Raw genomic sequence first — 14,897 nt, 5'->3', positions numbered from 1 at the left:
CGGAGCCCTCGGGGCGGGGTGGGGGGGGGTGGTTTTGGGGGCTCATCGGCACAACCACCCCCCCCCCTCCCCGGGGGCCCTTTGAAATCTCATCCGCCGTGCCCTCCTCCCCGAGGGGGCGGGCGCAGGAGGCAGCCCCCGGGGGTATAAAGGCGGCGGCGGGCAGCGCAGGTAGCTGCTGCTCGGGGGCCGCGGGAGCTGCTGCGCCGGCGGGACACCACCGGGGACGAGGGGCCGGGAGGGGACGGGCCAGGCCGGGCCGGGCCGGGACGAGGATGCGGGGGCTGGTGGCGGTGTTGGCGGCGCTGAGCTGCGCGGCCCCGGCGGGGCGGGCGGCGGCGCCCGCAGGCGCCCTCAGCTCCAACGCCATCAAGGGACCCCCCCCGGGGGGAGCGGCCGAGGCCAGCGCCGCCCCCGCCGCCCCCTTCGACGGCAGCAACAAGCCGCCGCCGGCCGCCACCCGGCAGGTAGGAGCGGGGATGCACCGGGGCGGGGGGTGACACACCGGGGATGGGGGGGAGGGTGGCAGCCCCGCTGACCCCCTCCGCCTCCTTTCTGCCCCCCCACAGCCTTTCCCCTGCGCCGAGGACGAGGACTGCGGCGCCGAGGAGTTTTGCGGGGGGGCGGCCCGCGGCGGGGGTGCCCCGCTCTGCCTCGCCTGCCGGCGACGCCGCAAGCGCTGCCTCCGCGACGCCATGTGCTGCCCCGGCACGACCTGCAGCAACGGTGAGGGGCGGCAGGGCTTGGGGGGGGGGCCGCCAGCCTGGGGGTGGCCGCGGGAGGGGGGTGTCGGGGTCCCACCCGTGACTGACAGCCGCCCTGCTGCCTCCTGCAGGGCTCTGCACCCCCCCGGAGCCTGTCCACGGAGCCGCCGAGATGGACGAGATGGGCACTGAAGCTCTGCCCCGACGGACGCCCGCTCCCGCCTGGCTCCCCACTGCCAAAGGTAAGGGGGATCCCCGGTGCTGTGACCCCACTGTCCCCTGTGGGGCTGCCCGCCCTGCCCCACTGGCACCCGTGGGGTCGGTCCAGCATGCCCACCCTGCCCCGCTGTCTCCCATGGGGTCAATCCGGGATGCCCACCCTGCCCCACTGTACCCCGTGGGGGATGCCCACCCTGCCTCACAGTCCCCCCGTGGGAGCATCCCGGGCTGAGCACACACCCCGCTGTCCCCACGCAGGTGAGGAGGGGGACTTCTGCCTGCGCTCGTCGGACTGCGCAGCCGGGCTCTGCTGCGCCCGTCACTTCTGGTCCAAAATCTGCAAGCCGGTGCTGCGGGAAGGGCAGGTGTGTACCCGGCACCGGCGGAAAGGCACCCACGGCCTGGAGATCTTCCAGCGGTGCCAGTGCGCCGAGGGGCTGGCGTGCCGCCTCCAGCGAGAGCACGGCCCCGCCGATGCCTCCCGCCTGCACACCTGCCAGCGGCACTGAGCATCGCCAGACGGACGGACTCCGGCCTCGCCGGAGCGGAAGGTTGTTTCTCAAGGGAACTACTTTTAAGTGACTAATTGCAGTACGTTACTGTGTTGTGAATACTCGAGCTGGCACTTAGCTGTACATAACGCCGGGACTTTTAATGACTTTTTTTTTTTTTCCGAGGGTGCTGCCTTGTGCTCTTCAAGCCATGACTGTGACTTTGTACACACTGGGTTTTTTTAAATCTAGGTCAAAAGGATGCGACCGTCTGTTTGCGAGCGAATAAACCATTCTTTAAAAATCAGCCTGAGCCGCCTGCGCATCCCTGCCTGCACGTCTCTGCCTGTGCGTGGCGGCTGTGGTCCCTCCCTGCCCCATGGGAGGGAAGATGCAGTCTGGGGTGGAAATGCCCAAAGGGGGGGGGGGCTCATCGGCAGCACCCCATGGGAAAGGCTGCTTGGTTATCACTGTTTATTCCGCTCCTTTTTAGGAATTACAGTGTGCCATGGTAGCCACTGGATACCCTCTGGCCACCAGACGCAGGGCCAAGGATGGGTGCTGGGGCTCTGGGAAGGGCAGGCGGCAGTGAAACACCCTCCTGCCTGGTTTTTCCACGGGTTGAGGAGGGAGTGAAGGATCACCAGAGGGGCTGTGCTAGACCGCGGCAACGGGTGCTGAGGAGCACAGTGATCTCAGCTGCTCCATCAGCGCAATCTTTGCTCCATGCACAATAAAGACTTATTTTTTACTTCATTTTGCAGCCTGTTACTATGAGTTTTCGCCCTTTCGGGATGGCTTGGAGGGAGGGAAAGCTGCAAGCATGCGTTTTTTTTTCCCCACCCCCCCTTTAGCTTCTAATACTGTCCACCTATTGCAAGTGGTTGTAAATAGGCGTGGAGCCAGAGTGGGGGCCACGTCGTGCAGCGTGGGGCTGGTGGGCAGCAAGTGCAGTGCCGGCAACTCTGTCCTGTGCCTACCTGGCAAGCTGCCCTTAGCCTCCCTGCAGTCTGAGGAAGGTGTTTGGGATGCAAAACCATGCTGGCGTCTTTGCTGTACAACTCAAAAGTGCTTTGTACCCAAAGTCCAAACCTGACTGCAAAGCAGCGCATCCCTGGGTGGTTCCAAGGGCACCGTGTCCCATTTGCAGGGATGCTCCAGTAGTGCCACATCTTGTTTTAAAACGCAACCTGCTCGCTAGTGTTTGGTGCCTCTAGCGTTAACACTGCCTATTTAGGGACCTCGGGGATTGCACCGGTACCTGGGATTACTGAATACAAACCCAAACTGCAGCGCTCTCAGGAGTCTGCAAGTACCAGCTGGTGCTGAACCAAGCCCCCAGCTACAGAAAAATGCAAAGGAGGGAGCACACAGCCCCACGTAGAGGGAAATGATTAAAAAAGGAGCCTTCCTTTTGCACGGGTGAGGGATCATCCCCAGCTTCCCTCCAGCTCTTTTCAAGGCTGGGGCTGGGTGGCAGCCAGGCAGGCTGAGAACAGCCAAAGCTGCCCCAAACCAGAGAATAAAACACTGACGCTCCTTAAACCACCTAAATGCACCGGGGCGTTTGTGCCCATCAAACTATTTGCAGCAACCAAGGAAAACTGCTATAGCCAGAGCAACTGCAGCCAGAGCTGCAGATGCCATAAGCTATTATCCACAGGTCACAGCGATGTTGCGCGGTGACATTGCTGGATGGCACGTGTTTTAAGTCTCACCATCCCAGGTCTGCGCTCTGGAAAAGCTTTTACAGGGGTTGCAGCATGAGCTGGGTGGGGTTTGAAGCAGCCCCTTGAAAGAGTTCATGACAAAGGCTTCAGTTTAGTGCTTTAATCGTTGTGCAAGGCTTCAAAAATTTTTTAAGAATACACGTTTTAAAATACTTTTTAAAAATAGGTACTTCAAAAAAAATTACTATTTCATAACATACTTAATAATAATAATGATTATGCCCAGTCATAGTCAATGGCACTAGAGCAATGAAGGTACCTGGCTATGAACAAAAGCATCAGTAACTATTTAGATTAGTTCAGATCTGACATTAACAATGGCATATTTTATCCCAGTACCTATAAAATAGTGTCATTAGGCTTAGATTTTTTTTTTCTCCATACAGTTGCAGCACTCTCTCCTTCCCACATAGACCAATACAGCTTTGACACCTTTGAAGGCAGTGCATTAAATACCAATTATGCATCTTTTTGGGTTAGACTCACATTATATCAAACCTTGCCCACTCGCAGGTGCGCTTGGGTGGACGTGGAGCTCAGCATCATTACACCCAGCTCCTTCCTTGCAAACACCTTTCAGCACCAGCATGGCCTTGCGGTGATACCCAGCACTCTTTGGCACTTCAGACACCTTAATAAAGTGATTATTTTGGTCTGAAAAACCTCGGGTACCATTTCTTGTCATAGTACCATATTCTCCATCCTTTTCTGTTTCAGGCAGTTTGGCCATCTCTGTACTTGTCGGTGCATTAACCAGAAATGACTTTATGCTTCTTATGCCTTGATATTCTTCACTTGCTCAGTCTGGAAAAAAAAAAAGAACATTTTTAGCAGCCCTTCTTAGGCAAGAGGAACAGCTCAAGCCAGCACTGACGCAAGGTGTAAGGGACTTCCAAAGCACAGGTTGCATCTGTCTCCTGTTGCCGATGCCCAGCAGGATGGATGCTAACACAGCAGATCTCTGGAATAATTAGTTTCATGGCTGGATTTCACAAAAGCAATGGTTTTGTGGGGTTTTTCCCCCCCTTTCGTTTTACCACAACCCAGTGTGCAGTCAGGATCTCTTCCCATTTCTGCCTCATTTGAACTTTCAGGGTTTGTTCTTCAAGTAGAGCGCCAAGAAATTGGATTTAGTAACATCCCTCAGGAAAAAAAAAAAAATTGTGACAATATGACCGCATGTCTGTTAAGACTTAAACCCCCACTTCTTTAAGGGAGAGATTTTCAGTCTTCCCTTGGCCCTGTGCATCATTCAGCCCCCAGAACCTGAACCCGTCTTAGGTCTTCAGCAGCCTGAGAAGTCAAAATAGTCATTTAGTGCCAACAGGAGCTCAGAAATGCGGATAAATAGTACCCGAGCCCTGACCTCTAAATGTGGTCACAGGGAGGCAGAAGCAAAAGCTGTCTGTGCCCCCAGTACAGGGGAGATGGGTGGGAGCATCGGGATGCCCCGAGGAATAAATAGGCAGCATCACCACAGTCCCTCCTGTATTCATACCCCCACCAGTGGATGCTCTGTATTTCAGAAATGTCTGAATTTACACTTGCAACCTCAAAAAAAAAAGGGGGGTGGGGGTGGTATGGGAAGTTGAACATATATTGATCAGACTTGGAAAAGAGGGGATGTGGCAAACCCTTGACTTTGAACTGGCTGGTGTGTCTGGATCTGGATCTCATGCTCTGATCCAGAGAAATGTGGAGAAAAATGTTATTTCAGCGCATGACAGACAATCCAGTAACGCCTGTAGTAAAAGGCATCTCAGTATGTCCTTCCCTGACCCATCTCCTCTCTAATGAAATTATTTCTAAAAAAAAAAAAAAAAAAAAAAAAAAAAAAAAAAGAAAGAAAAAAACCAAAACCCTATTCTAAGCAAAGAGTAAAGCTAATAGAAGAAGCAGGTTTTGGTGGGCGAGGAGGTTTAGCACCTCTTGTTTACTCACTCTTCCTGGTTACAGGGCTGGAAGAGCTAACAATAAAGCTCTGTAAAGTTAAATATTGTTATTTAACTTTATTATTAATGCTATTTAACCAGAGCATTGTAAAGCAGCCTCCCCTAATGACTGGTTGCTGGCAGCATATATAACCGTTCCCCTTAATTTCTCCTTCAAATGAAATCCTGTATCACACCCAGCCGGTGGAAGAGTGGCTTCAGCCCTGGCAGAGCGTAGAGAAGCACAATCCCATCGTCGCTGCTATATGGGCAGCACAGCCCTACGCAGAACACGAGGGTACAGCACGTGCCCTGCTCAGCCCTTAAACTGGGCGCCTTGCCCAGGTTAGCAGAGGTGTGGGAAAGGAGCTGGTGATACCCCTCCGAAGCTTTACCTTTCGAGGGTCTAAAGGAAGGCAGAGTAAAAAAAACCAGCACATAACTTGGTGGGGTTTGAGCCTCCGCAGTGGTAGGAGACTGTATTTAAGGGGTCTGCGTGGGCCGGATCGGTGCCTGCGGTCCACTCCTTCTCATACTCCTCCTGACAGCTACAACTGTGGTATTCCAGGTTTTACAGGTCTTATTCCCTTCGATATCCATTTATGGGCCAATTTGCTATTAATTTGCCTAATTATTGAATTTTTTTTGAAGCCCTTTCTGGACTCTTAACCACTGGCTTGTTGCATAACTTGCACCTCTGCCGCACTCGGCTAAAAAAAATAAAGCAACATTCCAGAACCCCATAGCCCTACCCCAGCCCTGAAATTACATGGGCTGTAAAAATGCAGATGGCTTCAATGATTTGAAGAGAAAATTGAATCACTCTTCCAACTATGCTATGGTGTTCCTGAGATGATTTTTCTGCACTGTGGATACAGATTTCAAGGAGATGCTTTCACAGAAACATCATCAAAAGCCCCTCTCCGCTGCACGGGGTGACAATATTGGCATAAAGGCATTAATCTTACAAGGGAAGAAGTGAGGAGGATGGGACACGGCACAGTTTTCACTGTGATTTCTGGTGAAATGAGTTTTCAGGGAAGCAAATACTATTTGCTTTTAATTTTCTTCCTAAGTTCTTTCAGAAATTAGTTTCACCCCAAGTGGTAGCACAAGAAATATCCCCCCCCCTTTTTTTTTAAAACTAAGCTTTAAAACAGATACTCACACTCCTCTTGCTTCCACCCATCCTCACATTGCATTTAACACTAAACTCCCATGCCACTAAAAACACTCATCTGAGGAACGAAACCCCTCTCTGTACTCATACAGTGCAAGAAAGGGTTACAAAAGTCCTTAAATCCACCCACAGGCATTAAGATGAGAAAAGTTCCTTTTTTTTTTTTTTTTTAAATACTCACCTCTCCTGACAGAGAGCAGAAAACTGCACATTTTGGCTCAGAAAGATGAAAGCCCCAAACAGAGAGAGCAGGTGAAAACCTTTATGGATGTAAGGTGATATAGAAAGCTTTGGGGTTTTTTTGTTTGTTTGTTTTCCTTGGGGGGCTGGATTTTTTTCTTGTGGGGAGTTAACCCACCTGCTGAAGCTGCTTTTTATCCTAAGTCTTTCAGCTGAGGCCTTGGTGAAGCAAACCTTGATCTCACTTGGGGTGGGAAGCAGAGCATCCAGGTGGTCCAGCTCCTCATCACCCCTTGCAGAGCATTAAAAGTATGGTTTCCCCCTTGCCTTGTGCTTCTTCAAACAAATACACTACATCCCTGCTAATCCTTTTTTTTTTTCCTCAAGTAGTTTTTTTTCCTCTTTTTTTTTTTCTTTCCCCCAGTGCCTGACTTGTGTCCTTAATTAACACCTTAAGGGGGGTGGTGGTGAGGATAACTGAGATACTTAAGGAGGGCACTTCTGGGCAGAGCTTCTAATTTACCTCTCAGTGAGGGAGGGGACCCATTAGCAGGTGATTTAAGTGAGTAATAAGGCCATCAGCATGCAAATGGCCGGAGCCCGATGAAAGGGTTGGCTGGGCCACAATAGGATGTTAACCTCCCCCCCCACCACCACCCCCCCCCCCGCCTTGAGCATCTGGCAGGGGTGTCCCCCACCTCTCCAAATCCCAGCTCTGCCTGGCTGCGGGGGTAAAGAGAAGCAGCTATAGATGAACGGATGGATATTGTGGGGTGGGCGAAGAGTCAGCCTGAGTTTTGCATAAGAAAGTGGGGCTTTGCCAGTCTAGGAGAAGCAGTTAAAGGAATCAACAAGGAGGTAGAGGAAGGTGATCCAGCTGATTGCAAAGACCTTGGTGAGGAGCCTCACCAAAGGGGTGAAGCTGCTGCTTGCTGGAGAAAACAAAGGGTTTTTTCCCCTCCTTTGAAATAACTGGGGAGCAAGCCATGGGAACAAATAGGTGATGCTTGTGGTGGAAGGAGGTGATGATTTCCTAGAAGGATGGGTGCTGGGAGTTGTGCTTTTCAGCTCTAATTATTATTTTTTATCTTTTAAGATTATTTTTTTTAATAGTAAGTCTGTAGGTCAAACAGAGTCAGAATAGCTAAATCTGGAAAAAAAAAAAAAAAGTAAAAGCCCAGTAGCAGACTAGGAAAATATTGTAGGACAATATGGCAATACCAAGTGACTCCAGAAGCATACCATACAGCAGAACTGTGAAAAATAAAGGGTAAGGAGGTGAGGGCATGCTCCCATACAAGAAAAGGTTTGGCAGCTCTTCTCAGCTGGAAAAGAGATGACTAGGAGAGGGTATGAGAGGTCTGTAAGGCAGTAAACAATGCTGAGGTGACGACTGAGTGGTTATTTTTGTTTCTTACAATGTAAGAAGGAGATGGACTGTTCAGCCAGCAGGTTTAAAACAAACCCAGCACACAGCCAAGTTGTGTAACTGGTGGCTACAAAATGAAAACTCATAAATTAAGTCACGTGGGGACAAGGTGATTTCATAGAAGACAGAGGTTTGGATGAGATTACTAGCTGAGGAAATCTCTAAATGCTGATTATTGGCAGTGGGAAAGATGATACTGTAAGCATTGGGGGGGTGGGTCTTATTTAATTGTTACTTTTGTTTGTTTTTCTTGAATACTGGCTCCTTAGGGCCCTGCTGTTGCCTCTTGGAGAATATGATCTAGGGCTGCAAGTATGTGGGTGTCAGACACACAGGGAAGCATTGGGCTATTTTTATTTATTTTTACTTTCAAATTAAACCTCCTCTAAAACACGTAATTGGTTCAAGATGCTGATTTTGAGAAGAATAAGTGATTGCACAAGAGCTCCATCACTGGAAGAGCAACCCTGGCAAGCCAGCAGTGACTCTGAGCCCTGCCTCACCCTCCATCCTGATGTCCTCGTTGAAATGACCTCCTGAAACTCCGGGCTGACATGAGCAGCGCATCCTCCATCCATATTTGTCGTGCCCAGTGAAGGACTTCTTGTAGCAGGTCAGGTTGTCTAACCACTTTTGCCTTAAGGTGGATGTGCTTTGAAAAAAACAAAATGAAATACATAATTTTACCATGTGCTACTTAATATTTCTGGGTTTTATGAGGTTGAATTAAAAATACGCTAATGCCATCATATATGACTAATGAACAGAAGGCCAAAGTGTGGAAGAACATGTTCAAAAATTGGTTCACTTTTTTTTTTCTTTCAGTCCTGAGAGCCAATTCACCACAGAAGAAAGTATTTTTATATAGTTTTGATCTTGCACCTTAATATTAATTCTCTATTTTCTGTTGATCCACAGGGGCTTTGTAGCTTTATAGCCAGTCTCAGGGGGTACAGGTAGCACTTCAAAATGACAACTTCTCGACTTGGTAAGAAGCCAGATAATCCTGGTCAGGTAGGACCTGGACTTCACACTGCTATTTCAGAATAATTGGATTCACACAAGGAACAGTAAATCAGAACTATAATTAATTTTAATGATTTAATTTATTTTACAGTGCACATTCAAGGAGCATCTCTGCATTGACATGTAGCAGAATGAGAATGGATGGTATAAAAGTTCCTGCGGTCCATTTTTTAGAAGTGTGAAGAGCCTCCCTTGACTCCTGCTCTAATGAAAAGCAGTTTTTTGCACTCTTCTGGTTTTGGCTGGGATAGAGTTGATTTTCTTCACAGTAGCTAGTATGAGGTTATGTTTTGGATTTGTGCTGAAAACAGTGTTGGTAACACAGGGATGTTTTTGTTAGTGCTGAGCAGCGCTTACACAGAGCCAAGGCCTTTTCTGCTGCTCACCCCACCCCACCAGTGAGCAGGCTGGGGGGGCACAAGGAGTTGGGAGGGGACACAGCTGGGACAGCTGACCCAAGGCATATCCCAGACCATATGACGTCATGCTCAGCACATAAAAGTGGGGGAAGAAGAATGAAGGGGGAGATGTTTGGAGTGATGGCATTGGTCTTCCCAAGTCACTGTTAGGCGTGCTGGAGCCCTGCTTTCCTGGAGATGGCTGAACACCTGCCTGCCCATGGGAAGTGGGGAATGAATTCCTTGTTCTGCTTTGCTTGCATGCGTGGCTTTTGCTTTCCCTATTAAACTGTCTTTATCTCAACCCATGAGTTTTCTCACGTCTACTCTTCTGATTCTCTCCCCCATCCCACTGCAGGAGAGTGAGCGAGCAGCTGCGTGGGGCTGAGTTGCCAGCTGGGGTTAAACCACGACATGCACCCGCTGCCAAGCTGAGGTCATCTTGTCTCCGGGAGGAGCTTGGGAAGGTTCATGCAAATGGCAGCTCTTTCTCAGCTTGTGAGAGCAGGCTGTGGTCCATGGGGTGTGTGTTGGGAAGTGAAGTGAAATGGTAATGGAGATGATTTCCATCACAAATGTCTGCCGGGGTCTCTGTGCTGTTCTTCCCTCTTTAACTTGTATATGAGCAGGTCTCTGCTGCTTTTAGGTGGCCCCAAACTGCTCATCCTCCCAAAGGACTGGCCTGTGCTGATCCTGCCCTATCATGGTGGCTTTGCTGTCCCAGACATCTCACGTTAGTGAGGCTTTAGCTGCCTTAGCCAGGAGGAATGCCTGACCATAAATGATCATCCGAGAAATGTAATTTCTTTTGGCTGCAGCCCAGCCTGTATAGGGGGATAAGTGATGGCCACAACAGCAGTGAGCCCAGATCTTTCCCCTATTTGGAGACTTGTTTCTTGCATACCATGACCCATGGGCTGCACTCCTGGAGCCATTTTCAGACAGTACTTTATTCCACTCCCATCCACAGGGACCACTTAATCTCATGGGCTCTTGAGCTTTCAGCCTAAACCCCAAATCCTTTGTGCAGAAATCTGCTTCTATGTGTAGCTTTTCAATTTTAAGACTGTCAGGGTTACAGGGTGTGTACTACTTTTGTTCAGGCATCTTTGCTGAGGAAATAGCCTAACCTCTCTGTCCCCAGGCTGGTTGGGGCCAACACCTTCATTCACGGGCAATGCTCCTACTCAAAATTATTCATGCAAGATGTTGTCTTGGCTGCCTCTCATCAAGACAAGGCACCGTTATGAGCAATATTGAAATATTTTGTCCCAGTGTGTGTTGGGGAGAGCTTCCAGCTCCTCCTTGATATGGAGTCCCTTTGGATGCAGATAGGCACTTTCTAGTCCACAAAACTTGGCCATGTGCCAGTGATCTACTCTACTTCCAGCAGAGTGATAAAGGGCTAATCCCATTCCTGAGCTGGATGCCCTTTGCCGGAGCAGTCTAATATTCTTTCCATCAGAAAGCCAGCAGTGCTTGTTGGTAGCAGCTGCTGTCAGCCTATTTGTCTCATCAACTAGAAAGCAGCAGGAATGCAAAAGGGAAGCCCTTGTGACCCAATTTATTGATGTATTTTAATCCTTGTTGTAGGCTTTTATATTCTCCCGGGAGCTCAGAAGCTGAGAACAGCACAAGTTCAATGTTGTCGAAAGCTGGCAGTGGCTGCAATGGTCCTACTGTGCTAAGTGGAGGCACTGGCAAGGAGAGGTGTGAAGAGTTCCTGGAGAAACCAATTTAGTATTGCCTGGGTTATTTATTTATGCCACTGCAAGCCAAAGTGATCAGTAAGGAGGGGAAACCCTTGCTTCAGTTCGTGTCATGTACATTGAAAATTTCTAAATATGAAGGTTTTCCAGAGTTGTAAATAACAGATATTTATTTTGGTTTAGATATCATGTTCCTAAAAAACATCATTTAATTGTTGGCCAAACATTGTATTGGTAAAAGAGACCTCCAGCTTCCATCTGACCCGTAAAGCTTGTTTGGATCCCTTTTTAAGCCCATCAAGGTTTTTCTGGACAACATGGGACAAGGAATCATCCCTGCACATAATTCTGGTGAGTTCCTTATTCTCCAGCAAAATATTCTGTTTCTGCCTCTGTGGACTTATTTGTATCATGTGGATTATAAATGCCTGTTGCATTTATACTGGAGTCTTCACGCTACCATAGCATTTTAAAATGCCACAACAGCAACCAGCTGGACAGAAGAATATTAGTGTTCTCCCTTGCAGATCTTCCAGGTTTCATTGCTTTTTAAAAGTTTACTGGGATGTTGAATATTGAGTTGCATGCTACCCTATAGGTTGCTATTTGACCTTTTGTTATTAAAGTTCATACAGTAATCATCAGTAAACTAGTGGCAAATGCTTCTAATGTTTGAAAGCTGTCTAGCGCCTGATTTTTGTGCTGTTGAGCAACCCCAGGTATGAGCTGCAGCCCTCATGTCTGTGTTTTTCCCATACTCGTCTGCTGCTTAACAGATCGTCTGTCTGCGTTGCTGAGCTTTGGTTCTGGGTTTGGGAAAAGGCCAGGCTCTGGCCTGTGAAGTTTCTGATGTTGCACGGGGTCCCATTGGCATGTCCTACGGGTGGTGCCATGTCCTGCAAGCTTGTGACATCCTGCCCACTGTGTTGATGTGAACGTGGCTGAGCAACACAAACATCATCCTTAGACTGGGGGAAACATCTTCCAGAAGTGTTTAAACACCACCTGGAGATGGGACCAGACCTGATGTCGTGTTCCTGATGGCGTTTTTCAGCTTTTGTTTTTAGGCAACTCTTCATTGTGTCAGAAATGCGATGGCCTAGAAAGCCAGACCCTTATTACCTGGGCATCTTGATCCTTTCTTAGATCTGACTGTGTCTTTAGCTGTGGATATAATTAAATACATAATTAGTAGGGCAAGAGCCTTTAAAAGCTGGAGTTTTCCTTGTTGTCATGTCTTAGTCCTGAACACCTCTTCCTATTAAGTAGCCTATTACTATTAAAGACCTTCACTGTCATTAAAATTTGAAGACCATTGCCTGCATCTGCCTGTTACAAAGTTAATGTGTTCTATGGGAGTGTTTAGGTAACTCAACAAGCCAGATTTCTTAGTTTATCCCTTAAATATTGTTGAGCCTCAGAACATCAGTTTGCATATATTTTGGTTTTTATTTCCTCCTTGTCAACATAATTTTAATAACTTTCAAGTCAATGCCATCTGAGGATTTCACATCTAACACTCTGCAACAAGATAAGGAGCAAGGGGTTGTGCTTCTTGATTTAGGCTGAAGTTCTGAGGCTTATCTTTGCAGGCTTGTATTTTAGGAAGGGTGCTGCTGGGCTTTGTTTAGTACTTTATATTTTTCAGAGCCACTGAGGTGGAATAAATCAGTGTGGGAGTTTTTTAAAAAAAAATTACAGCTTCTCACTGAAACAAACTCAAACCCCTTTAGTGGTGAGAAAGAGGAATGTATGCAAAATTCCTGAAAAAACCCCACTATTTTCCTCCCAATGTGACTTGGCGTGCATGCGAGCTATTCATCAGGCATATATAAAATAGAGATGAATAAGAAAAATCAGATATTACTTAGAACAAGCATAACACTGGATTTTGCTGGGGCTTTGCTTTTGTTTACTTCCTTGGGGTGTTTTAAGGAAACAAGCAGATTAGGTCACGACAAGCAGTCACTGTACAGACAGAGCTTTTTAAGGCACAGATCGGCCTCCCTATCTCCCTTCTTATCATTGCTAAAGCTAAGATGACTGATGTGGTATTTTGGCAGAGCCAGAGCTTCTGTTGCAACCTCTGGCTAAAAAACTTCTTAAAGCTCTTAAGCTCTCCATTGCTCATCATTCAGGCTGTGCATAACATTACGAATCTCTGCTGTGGTTCCCACATGGCTGCACCCTTATCCCCTGCTCTACCTCTTATAGTGCTGACCTGGTTGTCTCATTCGCAACCCAACGGCAGCTATTGTGTGGCTGTTCACCCACTGATTTACTGCTGATTGCTCTTGGCCCTCTTATGTCTGCTTGACAAGTTGCTGGATAGATCATTTTCTTCTCCTATTTTTGATGGGATTTGGTTCCATTGTCTTTCTGCTTTCTTTCCTTTCCATGCCTTCCTAGCCCTTTACTCATCCATCAAGCATAGACAAAAATGTCTTGGCTTTCAAGACATCCAACCTGATGTGGAGGTTGTCCCATCCCAATCCCATCGGTCCCCTCACCGTTTAGAGGCCAGACATTGAAAACTTCCAGCAAATAACCATTTCCTATGCCTCCCGTTGCTGGCAGCTACCCAGAAACTCCAATATGATAACTTTGCTGTCACAGAATTGTTCCTCAAATACCTGAGAGCTTACCCGAGCAAAAAAGGATGCATGCCCAATGGCAGATAGCATACAACGAGAGAGACAGAGCAGTCTAGACCTGAAGTGTACCACCCGCCCTTGTATATTTGGTAAAAAACAACTCTGCCTGCTGGATTTTATTTTTCTCACTGAGGTACACGTTGCTCTTAAATAAACATGATTATACCCTACGTGGAGCTGCAGCTTGGTCCAAACACTAAAAATAGCAGGCAGAAAGTAGAGACTTCAATTAGATGCATACTGCTCAACAATTTAACTTCTAATTGGCTTGTGGTTATTCCCCAACTAGGAACCAACCCTGTTGTGTTTAAAGGACTCAGAGTCTAGCAAAACAGGGACCTGAAACAAATTTTGTTTAAAGTGAAATGACCAAAAAAAGAGACCTATGTATTGCATGTCGAGGAACTCACATCTTTGTGTGCCATTTACCTTTAGCTTAGAGCTATTCTGCAGCTAGTCTCACCATTGTGGGTTTGACAGTTAGGTTCAGCTCCGCATCCTCTCCTCAACTCCATTTCTGTGGCCCCACAAAGTTTTTCTAACCTAATTTGGGTTAGATTTGTTTCCTGATTCAGCTTGTGGTGCAGTACTGCAGGACCAGTGGTCAGAGGCATCCCAAGAGCATCTTGATTTCTGTCCTCTGCTGCTGCAGTCCAAAAATCTATTTTCCTTTCAGCTAGCAACAGCAGAGCCCCTATCATCTTCAGTCCCTTAATTTTTATCTGCATTTATTTCTTCTTGTTGACTCAGCCTGGAAGCAGTCAAGCTCAGTGTGTGATTTGCCATGGCATCAAGAAGTGATACTCATGCCGAGCAAAACTCGTGCCATGTTTCAGCTGGTTGCACACACATGTAACACAAAGTGGCCTTCAACATCACAGGAGTCATTTGTCAGATGCTGGCAAGACCTGTTATTCTCAAAGCACATCAAGACAGGTGCAGAACGGGAGGAGGATGACAACAGGGCTCAGTTTTTGGCAGAATGGCAAAACCACGCCACTTCCCACAGCCCATTTTAGGTGAGCTTTGAGTTTAATTCTGCCCTGGCATATGGTGGCTTCAGAAGACAAAGCTTTTCCAAGGCTCTGGTGAGATAGAGAGGTGGATTTCAATGGTATACCAGCAAAAATTTGTAGAGCTGCCCACATGCCCAGCAAGAATACAGGAGCCTTTGCATCTGCCTGCAACCAGGGCATCACTCCTTTTCTCCCAGGACACAGGAACAGTCCTTTCCTGCCCTTATTTC

At 48.0% G+C, this 14,897-nt stretch overlaps 1 protein-coding gene across 1 annotated transcript; it reads left to right on the top strand.

Annotated features, from left to right (window-relative positions):
- Positions 1-261: 261 nt before the first annotated feature.
- DKK1 (dickkopf WNT signaling pathway inhibitor 1) lies at positions 262-2,138 on the top strand. Its single transcript, XM_052799554.1, has 4 exons — positions 262-467; positions 570-726; positions 836-946; positions 1,182-2,138. The coding sequence occupies exons 1-4, from the start codon at positions 276-278 to the stop codon at positions 1,430-1,432; spliced, it is 711 nt and encodes a 236-aa protein (XP_052655514.1). The 5' UTR covers positions 262-275; the 3' UTR covers positions 1,433-2,138.
- The last annotated feature ends 12,759 nt before the right edge of the window (positions 2,139-14,897 follow it).

This window comes from Harpia harpyja, chromosome 10 (genome assembly GCF_026419915.1).
Source record: "Harpia harpyja isolate bHarHar1 chromosome 10, bHarHar1 primary haplotype, whole genome shotgun sequence".
Classification (NCBI taxonomy): domain Eukaryota; kingdom Metazoa; phylum Chordata; class Aves; order Accipitriformes; family Accipitridae; genus Harpia; species Harpia harpyja.
Note: the sequence above shows the minus strand (reverse complement) of the source record. Positions and strands in the feature narration are given on the sequence as shown.

Excerpts from the sequence above, each read along its gene's own strand:
- DKK1 (XM_052799554.1), top strand. The coding sequence starts at position 276 with ATGCGGGGGCTGGTGGCGGTGTTGGCGGCGCTGAGCTGCGCGGCCCCG. Across the intron at positions 727-835 it reads CGGCACGACCTGCAGCAACG|GGCTCTGCACCCCCCCGGAG; the intron begins GTGAGGGGCGGC and ends TGCCTCCTGCAG. Across the intron at positions 947-1,181 it reads CTGGCTCCCCACTGCCAAAG|GTGAGGAGGGGGACTTCTGC; the intron begins GTAAGGGGGATC and ends GTCCCCACGCAG.